This window comes from Bombus flavifrons, chromosome 8, assembly GCF_040668555.2.
Source record: "Bombus flavifrons isolate JBK064 chromosome 8, iyBomFlav1_principal, whole genome shotgun sequence".
Lineage (NCBI taxonomy): Eukaryota > Metazoa > Arthropoda > Insecta > Hymenoptera > Apidae > Bombus > Bombus flavifrons.
In genome coordinates this window covers 11,905,101-11,922,553 of record NC_138449.1, presented here as the reverse complement: position 1 = coordinate 11,922,553, position 17,453 = coordinate 11,905,101, and the positions used below count along the sequence as shown (strand labels likewise).

Below are 17,453 nucleotides of genomic sequence, written 5' to 3'. Positions count from 1 at the left end.
TGACCGTACATTGTTACTTTTTGTCGACAATATAAAATACACAGATATATAAGTAATTAACGCCTTGTTCCAGTTATTTCATTCTTCGTTTGATACATTTTATGGTGATGACATTATGGAAGAGGAAGATAATTCAATTTTGCCATTTCTCTTAAATTGCTTTTAATCGTTTCTAATAAAGAGTAAAAAGAAATAATACAAGGAGAGAAACATCAATTAAGCGTACTCAATAATTTGAATATCGCATTTCAACGTACAAGAAATTATTTACAGTTTTTATCGTTCTAAGCTATTATAGAAATTAGTGAGTAACAGATGGCATACTGGGTGAACCCACCACATCGATTATGTCTGCTTTAACTTCCGGCTCGCTTTTCGGTAACAAGGCAGGTGGTATCGTTAATGTCTGAAAATTTAATGTAATGTTATTTCTTGGAACAATTGAGATTCCTTATTTAAATAATGTACCTTCCCTGGTGCTAAAGCTTCGTATTGGTGCCTCAATGATTGCAACTCGTAATCGCACGTCGATAACGCGCTTCGAAGTTCATAGTGTAAAACGATATCGCTCCTTAATTCGTTAAATTGTTGACATATTTGCTCCGTGGGTGGTGGATTTAACTCTGAAATATAACCGTATTATTAAAGTAAAATATAAAAAGGAAGAAAAAAATGAAACAATAAATAAGTTGGATTTAAAGATACCTATACGAAGTTCATTAAGCATTTGTTCGATACCCTTCATTTTCTTTTGACCTAAGCTACTTGGCAATTTTATTCGCTGAGAACGGAGGGAAACACCGCTATTTTTGAAATCTGGAAACTTAATTCCAGCGGATTCTACTGTCTAAAAATTTAAAATTATTTATAATACATCTTTGTGTATAAACACAGTTAAGATCATTGACAAAATATTTACATGAGAGGTATCAGCTTTGTTTGGTCTACTTCGAGCAGAAGCTCCACTCTTCTTTGCAGGTTTTCTTTCATTCTTCCTTGGATCAGCTTGGTGATCAGCAGCTGTTATTAATTTTTGCAAATCTTGAGTTTTTCTATCCCTTTCCTTCTTCCTTTGTTCGATTTTTCTCAGCTCAGATAATAGCATTTGTTCCTCTTCTACTTGTTCCGGTGTCCTTTCAAACAATTTTTTTAACTGTTCTTTCCTGCGTTTTTCATGTTCAGCATCAAACATATAAACCTTGTCATTGTGAGACTTTGCCCTTGTTAAAGCTGCACACACTTGATAATACCTAAACGATTATACAAATCTATAAATAGAAATTATAAAGTATATAATGTTTACTTGCCTTTCTTTTAAGTCCTCTACGGATCTTGCAGGGAACTTTGTACAATCCCACCTGTCTTTGATTATGATAAACCTTAGATCGAACCTCCTACACAAATCAAACAAGTGATCGGTTTCTGCTCTTGTCCAACCATTTGTTACCAAATGTTGAACATATTCTGCATTAGTATATGTTGGAATAGGAACCTTTTTATTAAATCTAGCAAAAGGATATTCCTTTCCAGCATCTGCAACTCGTCTCCAATGGTGAAAAACAGCACCATCTGTCCTAGCGGGATTAGTAAATGGTGTCCACTTCCATGGTCTCACTTTTTTCATACCAAGTTTAGCTCTAACTTGTTTATATCCCTTTGCGGTATCCGTTGGAAATAGCGGAGGTACGTCGGTATTATCTTTACAGAGCAATGCAAAGACTTCACGATGCATGCCCTCCGGTCTCTTCGGCACTTTGTATTCATATTTTTTACGATTTTTCTTGTCACTACCTATAATTGATTCCTTCGTGAGCTCACTTGTGGTAGGTACCTCGATGTCTAATATATCGCGGACATCTGCCATGCTATCAAGTTTCGACAAACTTTTGTCCTTCCTGTGTTTAGACATTTTACATTGAGGTTATGTTACAATCCAAAGTATTCGATGTTATACTAAATTTATAAGATAAAAACTTTATAACATATTTAAAAAGTAAAGCTTTTTATTTATTTTGTTATGTACATACATTGTTAAATATTCGCCTTCTCCTCATTCGCGAATCACAGACACCCAAAGCTGTATTATTTCCTCGAACGGACTAAATTCGCACGGATTTTTTGAATGACTCCGCTAGAGGTTGTTGAAGATTCCCCCCACCTCTATAGTTGCGGAATGAATGAAATTAGAAGTTATACATGTAATAAGTAATATCAATTATAAAACACTGAAAACAATACAATAAAATACCGTTTTATTGCACAAGTTAAAGTATACATTAATAATTTTGAAATTATATCAATTATCCAGAAGATTATACAAATTAGACAATACCATAATTTTTTCTATGCTTATGAAAGGCTTCTATTTAATATTTCATGTATATATCACATAATAATTCAGTTCTTTTGAAAGTGATAGGTAAAAATTCCACTTCTTCTAGATACTGATTGAGTAACCAATAAAATCCAATTACTTAAATCTATAACTTATAAAATTATAAATTTTACTATTTCTATGTACAATATACTTATTATTACATCTATTTAAACATATAATGATCCATCTGCTGGACCTAAATATCTCATGGATATAAGCATCACATCAATTAATGTCCATACTCCAAGTCCTCCAAAACTAAACAATTTACCAATACCTTCTTGCCAATGACCTAAATAAAATCTGCAACACGTGTTCAAAATAAGAAGCATTTTTAGTCAACATTTAATGTACTAAATATAACATACCGATCGGCACCAAAACCTCCTAAAGTAATGCTCAAGAATAATGCAACAGACCAACGATATCCCACAGTCCAATTGCATAATAAATTTTTCATAAACCTACGCCTTCCAAGACATAATATATCATCTTTTACTGTACAATTTGTCCTATAATACTGTCGTGGAGAAGCTATAGAGCTACATGAATTCTTATGTTGACATTCATGCTCCCAATGGTCTGTTTGATAGCAGTAACGACATATATACTTCTTTTGAAAGAATTGTTCACCCTTGAAGTTTCATATGTTAATCAGTATAAATACATATCAGATACTAATGCAAGATAAACAATATTATCTTGTTACTTACAACACAATCAATATTCTCTAAAACAGAACAATTAGCTACATATACAGCACCATATACGCAATTGGGATTTAAATCACATTTTAAACAATCTCCACTTAATTCTGAACAAGCAATGCCATTTGGACATAATCTTAAAATTTCTTCCTATCAACATTATAATTATTTAGACAATTTCTTGTTATTAAAATAGCAGTAGTAAATTTTATATTACCTTTGTACTAGTGTAAGCTGGTGTTGAGTTTACATTAGCTTCTTTTTGTGCATATTTGATTGCACTCTCTGTGATCAAAATTATTAGTTGTAAGTATCTTCAGAAATAATTTGTACAAACACTTAAGCGAACTATAATTACCATGATCATAACCCATATGAGCCTGCTTGGCAGTAGTCGAGAAAATTGCCAGAAGAATAAAAATCACATTTCTCGAATTAATACGAACAACATTCATTATGAATACTATTTAATTAATCACACCAACGCTCCACGTATACGGAAATTCGATAATTTTTTACTTATTTATGTATAGAAAATCATAATTCTGTTCATTCCAGTAGCCCGTTCGAAATCTGAATAAAATTTTACTCCTCCTGATAATTAAAAACCAATCTTAGAATTAGTTATAAAAAAATGATTGAATTTGCTCTTAATCAAAACAAAGCATTGTGATCTAAAAACTAATGATCTTGGACTTTTTGCACACATTCGTTCTTTTGACATTATCTAAATTCCTAGATAATATTTCGTAAATATATCTTAAATGTGAAAAGCGTGTCAGTTTGTAACAGATTTTTGCATAGGACCTATTATCAATTTGGACATTGTTTTGTTATAACATTTAAGTACTTATATATAAATTACATTAATTATTTTCTATTATTAGAACAATTTTATTTACTATTAAATGTACAAATAGACATATGAACCTTTACGATTGGCTGATATTTTCCTTGACCTCCAAGAGTAGATTATTTGTATTGCGTATTTCTAACGAATTCTGATTTAAAAGAGACTCTATATAATATTTCTTTTCAGGCAAATCATCTAACATATCGTAACTTATAACGCGTATGATAATATTCTGTAAATATTGAAAACTTGATTATTTTATTAATGTGAAGACAAGACCAGAGAATTTTCTCTTAAAGTCATTTGTGTTCGTATCAATAAAACCAATGTGAATTACTATCTAATGCTATAAACGAATAGATAGCTTTTTCGTAAAGAAACGTGCAAAAATAATAAACTTGTGTGTAGCTGCATTTGTTTCTACTAATCAGCTGACTTCCGGAACTAATACGAGAGAAAATATTAGTGAGGCTTTTCATTCTTTTCACTTGACAGAACAGCATACTTGTAGAAGCAAACAAATCTTTTATTTGTTGACAATTTTGTGCATCAAAGACTGACACGATTAACATTTTGTAATATAGACTTGCTTGGAAGAAAGTAATTGTAAACTCTATATAATCGTAATATTAATAGAAAATAATTCGGAGGTAAATAGTATTCACTAACACATTTTTGTGATGTACAGTATTATAAGACAGTTATAACAGTTCTATTTAATAAAATTTTACAACTATACATTAACTAAAAAAATAATTTATAATTAATAATATTTTTATATGATATATTCATAATTTAAAGTAAGCAAGCAAAGTAATTTTAGTCCACTTTTTAATAGACAATTTGCTGCTATCATCTCAAAATAATATGAGTTCTGAAGAAGGTGCAAGTAACAGTCAGAAGAAAAATGAAACAAGATTAGAAGAAAGTTTAAAAAAAAATGGTAATCAATCAATTGAACAGTCGACTAAATCATCTAAAGTTATACAACTTGAAAGTAAATTAAATGGAGATCAAGCAAAATTAAGTAATAAATTAGGAGACAATAGTGCCAAGAATCATTTGTCTTCAAAAGCTTCGATTGCATTTACTAATGGCACAAGATCTATGCAAAGTAATACATGCAGTTTTACCAATAGTATGGACCAAGATACAAGTCAAGATATATTGAATGCAAGTGTATCTTCCATGTTTTTAAATACCAACAATATTAAATCTCAAACTATGAATACTGCTGTTACAAGTCAATTGAAGCATAAGACTGTAATGAGTACGAGCGCTTTGAACTTGCCTAAGCCTCCAATGCATATAAATTTATCTTCCAGTCAAAATAACACACATGTGAATCATTGTATATCAGGTTCTTATAATACTGGCGCTACATCCAGTGCTACTTTATATTTAAATAATTCAGCACCAGTTTCATCCGCAATACAGCCAAATATATCAACAGCTAAACCAAACGAGGATATTGATATGAAAAATAATGTAGATTATATCTCTGGAATTGAAAAGTGTCCATCAAAAGTGTCATGTAGTTCAGATTCTAGTCCTGAAATGGGCAGTGTCTGGGCATCAAGGTCCTATGGATCTAACAGCCTATTAAATAATATAGGGGGTAGTATAGGTTCAACAAGTCAAGGAACATGTTGTTTTTTAAGACCTAACATTAATGGGAATAGGGAAATGCCAGGACCAAGTGGATTACAAAAAGTGAGTTTTATTGTTGTGCTATAATATAATATGTTATAAATTCACATTCACATGTTTGTTAACTAGAATACACAAAAAGAACAGAATGAGAGGAAGGACTCAAGTTCTGGAAATGAAGGTGATATGTCGGATGGAGAAGATTATTGTATTTACATATACAAAGGAAATGATGATGTAGTTTATTTAATTCAAAAGGAAGAGATAAATCAAGAACAAGTGGAAGAACGCGAGGAAGATGAACAATGTCATAGTGGTAGATCAAGTCCAGAGATGGACTTTTTGGAAATGGATTTTGATCCTGGGCCTTCTTGTGAACAGGTATTGAATTGTGATGAGAAAATCATAATTCTCTCTCACTAGTTACTTTAACATTCTTAATATAGGACACAGGAGACAGTGATATGGCCTCTATAAATGAAGATATACAGAATATATCATTAGATAATGTAGATCCAGATCCAGTATTAAATGACTTAAGTAGTGGTAAAGTTGTGGCTAAACAAGGAATTACAGCAACATCTCAAAACCCAAAGCAAAGTGTACAAAATGTGAATAATGCAGAGCTTCAGCAATGTTCCAGCAGTAATCCATCTGTTCCTGAACCAAGCATACAGCCAAATTATCCTTCACCATGGATGCCAAGTACTAGTAGTAGTGGAGCAGGTACTTTACTTTTGTTATATTAATATACTTTGAGAAGATACAGTTTATTTAAATCAGTGTATTAAATTGTTAATCTATAGGAAAATGGGAAACTACTAAAATACATCGTAAGAGAAAGTGTCCTCTTCAAGAATCATATGGATATCATAGTACAAGCGGAGACCTTATTTCACCAGGTGACAATAGAGATTCAGATGCTGAATTGTGGGTTGAATCTTCATCAGCTTCCGTTCCAGAAAATTCGAATTTAAGCTCTCGGAGAGTGAATCTCAGTTCAACTCTTTATCATCGTATGATGGCAAAGAAATTGATGCTCAATAAGCAAGCTGCATTTAATCAGAGTGGTGACTCAAATCTAGTTAATACAGCTTATTATAATTTGATATATTTTTATGTATTACGTGCAACTGTAATAATTTATGCAAGTGTTTATTTATATACATTTAGGAAAACGAATTATCTAATGAACGATTAGATGGCCTTATAATAGTTGAAAAGGTTATGCTATGGAGCGAACAAGAAGCTACAGTGAAACAAGTAACTCAAATAGCAACTTCTGCATGTGGTGCTACTGCTGCAATAAATGCTTTAGTATGTTTATTATCAAATATTTGTGCTATTTCAATATTTTTACAGTGATTCAATTAATTAATTAAATAATGATTTTTGTAGTTGGCTTTAAATGTACCATTCTCATTAGAAACATTAATAAAAGGTGTCAATACCAGGCAAAGAGAACTGGGTACGCCACTGCCGCGATATTTATACAGTCGATCAATAGCTGGATCGACACACGGAGATTTGGCTCGTGGTATAGCTTTATGTACAAATGGGTCAGTTATAACAAAGTTTTTTGCATTTTATCCGGAAAGGAAAGTTTCATTGTCCCATTGGTTACACTATTGGATATCAAAAGGTACGTAATCGATAAAATATGCGTGACAAAAATATAAACATCCTAGTTTATTTTAGGTGCTGTACCGATAGCAACGCTGAATTTGCAACATTGTGGAGGAGGATATGATATTCCGGATGCATGGCATCATCAAATGATATTTGGTGTAGGACAAGCAGGAATTTATTTAACTAATCCATTAGAATGCTTACCTGAACAGGTAAGATTATAAACGAAATAAGTTAATTATTTAAATAACACATGTAAATTTTTATTAATTTTAGTATGTCTGGCATCAACTTGTAAGTCCTAGCATTTTACTAGTACGTAGAGATGATGTTTTGGCTCATTGGAATCCCAATACGGATTTGACACCACTTGCTGTTATGGATCAAAAGTGGCGAAAGCTCAATGTTTTTGGTATGTTTAATATTTATATTAATTGTGAACCAATATTGTAAACAATGAACACTATTCTTTTGTCATTTATTACTAGGTCAAGTTGTAAATATGATACGCGATACCCAGAAGCGCCAACTTAAGAATCGAACTACTAGTGTAACTCATATTCGTATTCCTGCATCTTATCAAGCAGGTATTACATTAGTTATGTGTGCAGACTCTGCAGCTGCTTCCGAATTGTTACATACTGAACAATTACCATTACTCTAGTCTTGTTGATCAAAATTATTAACATCCAGGCTGCCCCTTTTTATTTGTAATAGATTTAATTAGCAGGCTGGTCCGCACAATGTTATTGACAATGGCTCATTTACTAAATAAGACAGCTGGGGTCATAATCGAAATAATTTACATTTTTAACGCAGATGTTTGTATTCAAAGAGAATATTAAGGATTAAAATATATTTCAATAGAATATTTCCGTTTTATATGCAGTTATATTTATCAATTCATACATCAATTCAATACAAAAAATATCAACAAAGTTAAGGAAGTTTAGTGGGAAAATAATTTATTATACATAATATCAAGAATTCATCTTTTTAATTAAATATAATAAAGGTAAGTATTACTTTCTTTCTATCTATCTGATTTGATGATTTAGCATTATTTATTTTTTATTTCGAGATATTTTTTTAGATACATTCCATTCAATAGACTACATTTCACTCGGTAAAAGTTGTTTGAATGGTCCACGAAAGAACTTAATAATACATTTAGTGTAAATATTAATACAGAATTTTACTTCAATTATAAATTACTTTGTGTCAGAATTATACAGAAAGTGGGTTTACTGCAGCTGTATTGTTGAATGCATAATGCTTATTGTTTTGTGCAGTATTGACATAGTCTACTGTTAAACATTATTTATATATTTTGCTTTGATTAAGACATACTGAAACAAGTAGAAGATATTAGTTAATATTATCATATCTGGTTAATGTTATCATTAATACCTAATGTACATTACCTTTCTATAAGTGACGCACGCATAGTTGACGTAATAGCAGTTGGAACAGCTTCATTAAGTTTAAAAACACTTTCAATAACTGAAAGTTCTGTCGAAGTTGTATCCATACCACAAAAGGCAACCCAATCATTTACAACCATTCCTCCAGCTATGACATCACTACCTCTATTTACTGTGCCTGCCTGTACATGGTATTTTACTTTGGTAATTAAACATTTAACTTCTTTGTCTTTTATGTCTTACTTTTTAAATATATGAAATTATCTTACCGCAAGTGGTACTTGCAACAAAGATGATAATTCATCTTGATCTTGTATGGATGTTTTTGGATGTACTAAACCACCTTGATTTGATAATACAGAATACGAACCTACAAGAACATTACTTGCCACAGTTTGCCTAAATACTTCTACATTCAACGTATCAGTTAAAATTTCTTCTGTTTCCTATGAAATAATATCAATGATAAGTATTCCTAGAGAAAAGAAATTAAGATTATTATTTAGTATAATACTTGCCCTATCAAGATCAGGATGTACTAAAGCAACATGGTCATTGCAGGCAATAACATTACCCAGAGCAGATAGCCTTTCTTCAACTCTTTGTACTTTAACATTATCTGGTAGGGAATTTCGTATATGCTGTAGTTCTGTATCTGTTGTTGTGTTTGGCACCAATAACCCATTTTTGTTTCCTGTTCAGATTTATTTTTCATGCTTAAAGCTTTTATCTGAGCACGGTTTATTTCAAACTTTAGAGATTAAAACCCTCATATCGTGCTTACCTACGCATAGCCGACCAATTATACGACATCCTGCAACTGACGCGTGAATTACAGGTATGGTTTCAGCTAATTCTGCCTCAAATACACTGTAATTACCAATAATATTTGTTTTATGAATTACAAAAACATAATACGTGTTATGTCAACGCATGTTGACAATGCAAGGTTATGAAATTGTCAAGTTGTTGGAAAAAATTATTGTATTGCACAACATAAGTTTAAGTATAATTGAAGATAAAGTGATAATGACTCATTCTTATTGATACCTGTAAAAATTCTCGGAACCACCGATTGCTACCAAACAATAAGAATTTGTTAACTTGGAAAACACTCCAACTTCGTTGTTATTTTCAAATTGTACACGTACCGCCATGATTATAAATTTATTGTGATTTCAACCAAAATTTTGAAATTGTTATGTTAGATTTTAATCAGTGTTTAAAGTATGCACCGTGGTATATACGCTAACCTGTATTTCACACTTTACACGGTATCACGAGGTTTATCGCACGGCTGGACGGCTAAACATGTGAAAAGAAAGTTGCTCGTTCACATGGGTCCAGTCATTGTCTGCCCTCTTGCGACAGAACATTGCAACTAACTACTTTCGAAATTTACCACGAGCTTCCTGTTCTATGTTGCAACTTGTATACGTAATTGCATGTAATCATTTGAAATCTTTCGCGTCTCTTAAAATACAAATTGTGTTATTCTCGTATATGAAATTGAGGTAAAACTAAACACGAATTGCTTCGCCAAAAACATATTACTAACTTAAGTGTAACTTAAGTGGAAAAAATAAAAACCCTGTGAATCACAGTGTTATACTAACTTAATCACCCCTATTATCTTAACGGAAATCAGAGGATCGATCTATTCGCGGCGTCGATTGCTATAATCGTAACGGGAATTTACGACTCCCATTGACTTGTTTCCTCGCGATTGCGTCTCTCCGCGATTGATCGAAAATACATCCACCTTGAACGTTAAGTCATTCGAGGTACGCGATATCGACAGATCGGTTTCACCTGACCGGTTGCTCTTTAGTCGATAACAATCAGGTATCATTAGTCGGTGCTTACAATTAACGAAGACAAATGATGTTTGCACAATTCCTTTATTGAAAGTCTTTTGATAATACTGGCAACAGTCATGCGAAGGAAAGAGAAACGTTTTCAAACGAATCGTTACGTTGCGTGATTTTTCGAACGTTCGGTAACTCGCAGACATGAGTGTAAGTTAGACTCGACGTTCGCATAATATTAATAAAACCAGCAATTGTTAAAAATCACCGCTTTATTAACAACATTATCGCAAGCATTATAAATACCTTTTGATATAGTTTTCATTTTGATTGGTACTGAAATCGTAGAGATCGTTTTTGTTAGAACATATTGGCAGTATTAGTTGCGCGAAAATGATTTTTCATTATGCAATCTATCGATTAACGTTAAAAGTCACAATCCTATCGGTGTCTTCAGTAGTCTCGAATTTTATCGACGCCAACAATACCGACCGAATGGCACGTATTCAGTGTTTTCGTTCGTTCGAGCGTACTCTTCGTCGAATCTGTACAGGAAAGGGAAATCTGTCGCGAAAAAAGAAGAAAGAAAGAAAGAGAAATCAAAACAAAAGTTCGTTGACTGGAAGTATCGACCGACGATGCAAAACATCTCACTTTGCGTCGAATATTTTTCCTGCCGAATCATACAAACGAAATAGGGACAGGAAAGAAAAGAGAGGGAGAGGTAGAGAACGAATTATTCGTAAATCTTGTCTGTTTTTGATTGCGTGCCACTTTTCAGTCTCGTCCTATCGATTCTTCTGCCATCTCCATCTTTATCTTCTTCTCGTTTCTCCTGTTTGCCTCCGGTTCCCCATAGGACGCGTGTATGTTTGTGCGATCAATGTGTACATCAATAGAAAATAGAAATAGTAAACTCTTCAGTTGTTCGAGCTCGGCTTGAACGTCGTGTACTGCGGCGGCTTCTCGATCTTGCAATGGGGCTTCAGAGTTGCTAAACGATCTGGTTTGAGAAACAGCTGCTCCCCCTGCACAATTTTCATCTTAAGGATCTTAACCCATTAAGGACCAAGCGGCGAGGTTATGCACAAAAGTTGCGAAAACGCAACATTATTGAAAACAACTGAACTTATATATTCCTTTCTTAATATACAAAAAGTGTATTAAAGTAATAGGTATATTACAGAAGTCCATAGAAAAAGATAGGTAATATATAGTGGTGTAAATATCTACTTCAATGTTTTCAAAATTTCATTATATTGTAGGATCTGCGATGAAGAGAAGAATATCAAGCAAATGGAATTTCCTTTCACAACCACAACGATAGAAAGCAAAACGAGAGGAAAAATTGTGAGTGAAATGTTGCGTTCACACAACGTTGACTTTTAACAGCGGCGGATCGAGAGGAGGGGCGATAGGGTGATTAACCTTCAAAAATAATAAAATATAAATATATCACTATTATCGCATCATGAAAAATTTGTTAGGCATATAATCAATGTAAATTTAATTATTTGATCTGGAATATCGGATAGAGATGTTAAAACATAAATTACCTACGAAATATAAATGAAGCATATTTTAAATCTTGTGCGCATTTCGCTCCTCCTCCAAGAAAGGCTACTGGATCTGCCATTGACATTTAATGGGTTAAGAGATTGCGAATTTGATCGCATTGAAGGTAAATACGCGCGTAACCGTAAGCGCTTGGGTAATAAAACTCTATGGATAGTATATGCTACGGGTGATTACTTAGCAATCGGAAATAATAAACTATAGAATATATGTAGGTGCAGATTGTGCAAATATTCTGATATGTACGTAGAAAGAAACAGGGCCGTTTTATTCTTCGGGTTATGATCGGCTCATTGTTCTCCACGTTATTATTAGATATTTATTGATGCCGTTCATAATGATGCGCCGGTATTGACGCGGCAATGCTGCCAAAATGACGCGTTTTATTATGTAAATACGCTGCTGACGAGGAAAATATCGTGACAATTGGACGGAGCAATTACCAATTGAAAATTGTCATCGAATAAAGTAGGCATTAATTGCATTGTTTCAATGAAATTTTTCAAAACGCATCACTTTGTTATCAGCTGCGACATAATTTTCAACGTGTCTAATGAGTTTCGAATATCCGCAAATACGGAATAAATATTCGCGCGCATGTTAATATTATCGACATCGATGTAAATAACGTTCTGATAAACGTTATGAATAAATATTTAGACTGGTTTGATAATCGAAATTTCATAAAACGTTGGAATTTTCGTTCGATCAAAATATTTGTTCTTTCAGGTTGGATAGGACAAAAAAAAGAAAAACAAATATCGTGATTTCTCGTCCTATAAAACGGTCCTGGGTTCGTTTGGATTCTTATATCAAACGGGATATACTGGGAAAGTGAAGCAAACAGTGCTCGATGTTACGCAAACGTGTCACATACTGTACACGGTTTCAAACAGGTTGATATCGATAATTTGTATAGGTATGTACTTGCGTGGCATGCTCGCGATCGTTTCCGCGATGGTGAAAGGGATATTACGGGGTCTGATAACAAACGGACAAGCACACGCATCTGTATGATTATTTTTTAATGACAACATGATACACGAAAGAGAGTACTCGAAGCTCGTTCGAGCTGCTTCTACACAGAGCGTCATACAGCGTCGTCTCACGTAGATTGCTTGGTTACAGGCATGGACGAAGTTCACCGACGGCGATGACAGTCTCGAAACGCAAGCAGCGAGGCTAATTAATGGTTACAATGATCCTGTGCTAACGATGACAATGACGTGTTGCGATCAGACGAAGCGCGAATGTGACAAGGAGAGGGAGAGCGAGAGAGAGAGAGAGAGAGAGAGAGAGAGAAGGGAGGGAGAAGAAACGTCGTCTCAACGAAGGTAAATAAAAGATATGTACATAGAAATGTCAGCATGCACGCGGAATTTGCGAGGTCGTAACATGCTCGGTAATAATCGTCGTCGAACGCAAATCAAGGGGAAATCCCTTCGAACGATTAAATTACATCGTAAATTACGTTCGTTTGGTAGCGATAGCGCCCACGTTGCGCCTTTTCACGGTTCGGTTTAAGTAAATAGCAATTTGCTCTCTTGTCTATCGATTTTCGGAGAAACCAGTTAAGCGTGTGTACAAGACGGAACTTAACGTTATCGAGCCGCGGAATTGTTCTGAATAATCGTAAACTTCGATTAGTAATTAGCATTACTGTAACCTATCCCAATCGTTCGAAGGGGTAATTGTCAGTAATCGCTGATACGCTTATTCGAAGTTGGATTATTTAAACGAATAGATCGGTAATGGAACATGCGATTATCCGTGGCTTTTAATTACATTGGCGGATGCTCGCCGTCCGGTTATTATAATAACAATAAATCTGTCGGTAATGAGATTTATCGTAAGTAATTATCTTCACAACCATCTATATATATATATATAAATTTTCGAAGTCTCGTTGATACCTCGATATACAGTGATCAGGCAATGATTCAGCCGATGGTATACTTACGAAATAAGTATACGTATACGTATGTATACTGTTTTTTAAAATAAGAGTCTGTCTTTCGTTTAGAAACGACAACGCCGACAAACGCGCGCTCGTCCTGGAAATAGTGCTGTTTGGATGCAAGAACGAAACGAAAGCGATGGGAAAGATGCAAGCCGGATGGACCAAATCAAACTCCTAATCCAATCTCGTTCTTCACGGTACAACAGTCGCTTCTCTTATAACGCGCGACCAGTTTCTGGTTTCTGTTGAGTAATACAGAGACAACATTCAAAATTCTAATACTTAATTTACCAGCTGTATGTTTTCCACGCGATGCCCCGCGGAAGTGGGTCAGATTATATCATCGAAATGGCTCGAGAGAAAAGTTAAATTAGGATTCGTTTCCTTTTCGCGGCCGACCTGCAACATTCGTTTCTACTTGCCGTTACTTCCAGGACACAGTCTGACCCCCGTAGCACGAACCGTATAGAAAAAGTTCGTGAACCGATTATTCTTTCGATTGTTCACCGTTAATTCACAAGGAAAGGTTCTAATAGTCGGACTGATTTGAGAAAGTGGCAGTCGCGTTAAAGCAAAAGTGGCTGCAACCGCTACTTACGTACACGTATCTAAATGACGTTACCTACGACCTACAAGGACGTTGCGGTAATTGGCAGAGGGATACCGCGATGTCTAGATGCAACCAAATGCATGCGTAATGTACCCTACTGGCCGCATAAATCACTCAAACGACTATCTCGATCGGGGTAGGGACAGCGGCTAGTGGTCAATACTTGTGCAGGTCTATATTGTCAACGTGGCGTTATTGCGATACGAGACGGAAAATGTGACATACTTTCGACGTGTATGTGTATATACAAGTTCACACAACGATGGTCGGTAATTGCATAATATATGTATCATTTTTGTAAAGCGTTACACCATGTCTCGTGCATAGCGGATGCATGCGTATCCTTTGAGATCGTTCCTTTTTCGTTCATACGTCGACGGAATCTGAACGAGCGAACTCCCGATAGAATGATATCTAACGAGAAAACATAACGCGATCGACGATATCGTAAAAATAGTTGGAATGAAATCATCGCGGTCTGATACCAGCTACTTTTATTCGCTGGTGTTATGGTACACGAGAGTCGAGCACGTGTATTTGTAATACTCTCGCCGTAAATGTTCTCGATATATCATTTTAGCGCGATGCTTTCGACTATCTTGAGATCGTTCTAAGGTAAGCGCGAACACGAGAAAGGACGACGAAGTCTGCGAAATGCTCAGTCAAGACCAAGACATAGAGCGATGTAAAAATTTCTTGGTTAGCCGTTAGACCGATGGATTCTCTCGTGCCAGACGAAATTGTACGTCTTGCGGGCCTTCAAGTCATGCGTAAATATCTGAAAGGTGTAACGGATGCTAAACTCTCGAATATGAAACTCTTGTGTTACAACCAACGATAAAACGCTGAAAGATCTTTGATCTTTCTCGAAGCTTTAAACTCTTGACAAAAAAAAAAAAAAAAAAAAGAAGAAGAAAAGGGATCGTGCTTGGTATCCTACATCGAACGAGATGATACGGTAATGTCGAAAACCGAAGCAACTTGAATGCAGCCACGGACCGAATGCTTCTACGCGTTGTTTTTCGCGTACGTTAGCTCACTCTCGTTTCTCGAGTTTTCGCGGTAGCAAAAAAATTTCACTTTTAACGTGTACCTTTGCACAGCTGCAATGGACCGAACGCAACGCTCATCGGATAAAAATCCAAAGGGAATTTCGTTTCGTTGCTTATTTTTTCCCCGCGTTGGCGATTTAAATAGATAAATAAAAGAGAGAAAAAGAAAAGAAAGGAAACGTGGGAAGATCCCGGGAAAAATCAAGAGCGGAAGGATCGATGGAAAAACTTGACTAGGCGCTGTTGGGAATGGAAAATTAAAATGAGCTGCCCGGGGGATGGTGTTGCGTCGTGTACGTTTCCGTTAGCAGAGATTCGCTCGAAAAATGAGCAAGAAAAGCACAGTGTCTAGGGAAGTTGTGCTGTGCGTATTGTGTACCGTTCGTGCATTCGTTCAGCTATACGAAGGGAGAGAGAGAGACAACAGTCAGGTCTAAAGGAAAAGGGAATAAAACAACGTTTTGCGGGATGTCGCTCAGCGACATCGTCACTCTACTCTGTGAGAATAGTTTTTGTTTCTTGTCTCTCTGTCTATCAACTTATCTGACCTGAAGCGTATACTGTGGTCCGTGAGGCTGTCCGTGGTGATGATGATGATGCCTCTGATAATGTTGCTGTTGGTGCGGTGGATCGTGTTGATAACACTCTTGCTGATACTGTTGCGACGGGACAGGTTTCAAAACGTGGTTCGGTCGTTTCTCGGACGCGTACTGCTGGCTGTTGCGTTCCATCGTGTCCACGGCTAAGCGAGGATCCTCTATCATCGTGTTCGAAGCCTTCGTGCTGAAACAGGCCACCACTGTCTGCTTCGCTCTCCACTGTGGCTGCTTTAGCCTCCTAGCTTTCTCGCTTTCGCGTAATCCCTCGATTCGATCGGTTGATATATCGCATATCGCGTAAGATCGCGTAAAATCGCTCAGAGACGAATTAACGTCGGTTCGCGACGCCAGCAATTAAGCCAACCGAGGGAAATAGCGAGTCGAATAATTCATTAACGCGCACGTGCTCCGCGAGGATGTGTCTCCTTGAAAAGAGTTCTCTAGGTTTTCCATGTAAATTGCTTCGACGTTTATTCGTGCAAATCACCAGGGGACGCAATATCGTGTGCTTACCAATGCACTTGCTGCAGCGCAGGCACCGTATTTCTGGCCACGCAGCATCTATCCGAGCGTAGGAAACAAACGAATCCCATTACCAGCACCGAGAGTACCGTAAACCCAGCGACAGCGCCGATAACGAGTGGAATCTGTAACAAATACGCGGCAGGAAAAAAAGAGCTTTTTCCTGCAACCCAGAAAACATTGTCTCGAGCGCGCGTTCTAGCGAGCACGCGTGTACAGAATATATATGCTGCCGGCTATTTTAATTTAAATACCAACAGACTCTGTTCAATTATTTAATTAGGCCATCTGTTTTCGCAAGTTGAGAGAAAAAGACAGGCGAGAACGTTCGCTCGAAACGCGTCGGCCAGTCGGTTTCTTCTTTCACGTCGAATAGATATCGTTATAATTACCTGTCCTGGTTCGTCGACTTTCAACATCAGGGCTCGGCGATCGCTTCCACGATCGTTCTCCACGATTACGTGGTACATTCTCTGATCCTCCTTCACCGTGCTAGTCAGTTCTAAGACGGCAATATAACAATCCTCGACCGCTAACGGCTCCAGATCCAGCGCCCGATATCGTGATTCCAGAACTTCACCTGCAAACATTTGCCGGCTAATTAGATCCGATAGCGTTATCGTTGTAATCGTAAACGTTCGATCAACGTAAGATCACGGACCGCTGAAACGAGATGAATTGTATGGG

General features: G+C 35.9%; 5 protein-coding genes and 1 long non-coding RNA gene across 11 annotated transcripts in view; 2 read left to right on the top strand and 4 right to left on the bottom strand.

The window, feature by feature from the left end:
- Positions 1-273: 273 nt before the first annotated feature.
- Positions 274-2,131, bottom strand: DMAP1 (DNA methyltransferase 1 associated protein 1). Its single transcript, XM_069118981.1, has 6 exons — positions 2,028-2,131; positions 1,308-1,953; positions 920-1,250; positions 706-847; positions 469-623; positions 274-406 (listed from the first exon to the last, which is right to left on the bottom strand). The coding sequence occupies exons 2-6, from the start codon at positions 1,907-1,909 to the stop codon at positions 302-304; spliced, it is 1,335 nt and encodes a 444-aa protein (XP_068975082.1). The 5' UTR covers positions 1,910-1,953; positions 2,028-2,131; the 3' UTR covers positions 274-301.
- A 104-nt stretch (positions 2,132-2,235) lies between these two features.
- On the bottom strand, positions 2,236-4,141 carry amx (TM2 domain-containing protein 3 almondex). Of its 2 annotated transcripts, XM_069118983.1 has the most exons (6): positions 4,015-4,141; positions 3,443-3,678; positions 3,302-3,369; positions 3,091-3,234; positions 2,746-3,011; positions 2,359-2,680 (listed from the first exon to the last, which is right to left on the bottom strand). In XM_069118983.1, exons 2-6 carry the CDS (start codon positions 3,537-3,539, stop codon positions 2,545-2,547), a joined length of 711 nt encoding a protein of 236 aa, XP_068975084.1. In that variant the 5' UTR covers positions 3,540-3,678; positions 4,015-4,141; the 3' UTR covers positions 2,359-2,544. The 2 variants fall into 2 exon arrangements, with proteins under 2 accessions (XP_068975085.1, XP_068975084.1); XM_069118984.1 differs by lacking the exon at positions 4,015-4,141 and having other exon boundaries at positions 2,236-2,680; positions 3,443-3,912.
- Positions 4,142-4,454: 313 nt separating this feature from the next.
- On the top strand, positions 4,455-8,098 carry LOC138182776 (uncharacterized). Its single transcript, XM_069118973.1, has 10 exons — positions 4,455-4,587; positions 4,776-5,650; positions 5,717-5,968; positions 6,034-6,313; positions 6,394-6,671; positions 6,761-6,904; positions 6,986-7,229; positions 7,286-7,428; positions 7,493-7,628; positions 7,705-8,098. The coding sequence occupies exons 2-10, from the start codon at positions 4,805-4,807 to the stop codon at positions 7,878-7,880; spliced, it is 2,499 nt and encodes an 832-aa protein (XP_068975074.1). The 5' UTR covers positions 4,455-4,587; positions 4,776-4,804; the 3' UTR covers positions 7,881-8,098.
- A 140-nt stretch (positions 8,099-8,238) lies between these two features.
- eIF6 (eukaryotic translation initiation factor 6) lies at positions 8,239-9,977 on the bottom strand. The gene is made up of 6 exons (XM_069118982.1): positions 9,691-9,977; positions 9,425-9,510; positions 9,159-9,334; positions 8,910-9,086; positions 8,641-8,822; positions 8,239-8,565 (listed from the first exon to the last, which is right to left on the bottom strand). Exons 1-6 carry the CDS (start codon positions 9,795-9,797, stop codon positions 8,556-8,558), a joined length of 738 nt encoding a protein of 245 aa, XP_068975083.1. The 5' UTR covers positions 9,798-9,977; the 3' UTR covers positions 8,239-8,555.
- A 550-nt stretch (positions 9,978-10,527) lies between these two features.
- LOC138182536 (kin of IRRE-like protein 3) overlaps positions 10,528-17,453 on the bottom strand; it is a 174,963-nt gene continuing 168,037 nt past the window's right edge. For all 4 annotated transcript variants that reach the window (XM_069118491.1, XM_069118495.1, XM_069118494.1 and 1 more), the window contains 4 exons: positions 17,159-17,346; positions 16,758-16,891; positions 16,194-16,428; positions 10,528-11,476 (listed from right to left, as the gene is read on the bottom strand). In XM_069118491.1, coding sequence (XP_068974592.1) covers positions 11,369-11,476; positions 16,194-16,428; positions 16,758-16,891; positions 17,159-17,346 — 665 coding nt within the window. In that variant the 3' untranslated portion in view covers positions 10,528-11,368. The remainder of the gene's footprint in view (positions 11,477-16,193; positions 16,429-16,757; positions 16,892-17,158; positions 17,347-17,453) is intronic.
- LOC138182543 (uncharacterized) lies at positions 11,402-14,236 on the top strand. Of its 2 annotated transcripts, XR_011173825.1 has the most exons (3): positions 11,402-11,528; positions 11,714-11,798; positions 13,152-14,236. It is a non-coding gene; the product is annotated as an uncharacterized LOC138182543 (long non-coding RNA). The 2 variants fall into 2 exon arrangements; XR_011173824.1 differs by having other exon boundaries at positions 11,468-11,798.

Excerpts from the sequence above, each read along its gene's own strand:
- LOC138182776 (XM_069118973.1), top strand. The coding sequence starts at position 4,805 with ATGAGTTCTGAAGAAGGTGCAAGTAACAGTCAGAAGAAAAATGAAACA. Across the intron at positions 6,905-6,985 it reads CTGCTGCAATAAATGCTTTA|TTGGCTTTAAATGTACCATT; the intron begins GTATGTTTATTA and ends TGATTTTTGTAG. Across the intron at positions 7,230-7,285 it reads ACACTATTGGATATCAAAAG|GTGCTGTACCGATAGCAACG; the intron begins GTACGTAATCGA and ends AGTTTATTTTAG.
- eIF6 (XM_069118982.1), bottom strand. The coding sequence starts at position 9,797 with ATGGCGGTACGTGTACAATTTGAAAATAACAACGAAGTTGGAGTGTTT. Across the intron at positions 9,335-9,424 it reads AATTGGTCGGCTATGCGTAG|GAAACAAAAATGGGTTATTG; the intron begins GTAAGCACGATA and ends AAATCTGAACAG. Across the intron at positions 8,823-8,909 it reads TGTTGCAAGTACCACTTGCG|GCAGGCACAGTAAATAGAGG; the intron begins GTAAGATAATTT and ends TACCATGTACAG.
- DMAP1 (XM_069118981.1), bottom strand. The coding sequence starts at position 1,909 with ATGTCTAAACACAGGAAGGACAAAAGTTTGTCGAAACTTGATAGCATG. Across the intron at positions 848-919 it reads ACAAAGCTGATACCTCTCAT|ACAGTAGAATCCGCTGGAAT; the intron begins GTAAATATTTTG and ends TTAAATTTTTAG. Across the intron at positions 624-705 it reads GCTTAATGAACTTCGTATAG|AGTTAAATCCACCACCCACG; the intron begins GTATCTTTAAAT and ends GTTATATTTCAG.
- amx (XM_069118983.1), bottom strand. The coding sequence starts at position 3,539 with ATGAATGTTGTTCGTATTAATTCGAGAAATGTGATTTTTATTCTTCTG. Across the intron at positions 3,012-3,090 it reads TAGAGAATATTGATTGTGTT|GGTGAACAATTCTTTCAAAA; the intron begins GTAAGTAACAAG and ends TGAAACTTCAAG. Across the intron at positions 2,681-2,745 it reads GGAGGTTTTGGTGCCGATCG|ATTTTATTTAGGTCATTGGC; the intron begins GTATGTTATATT and ends CACGTGTTGCAG.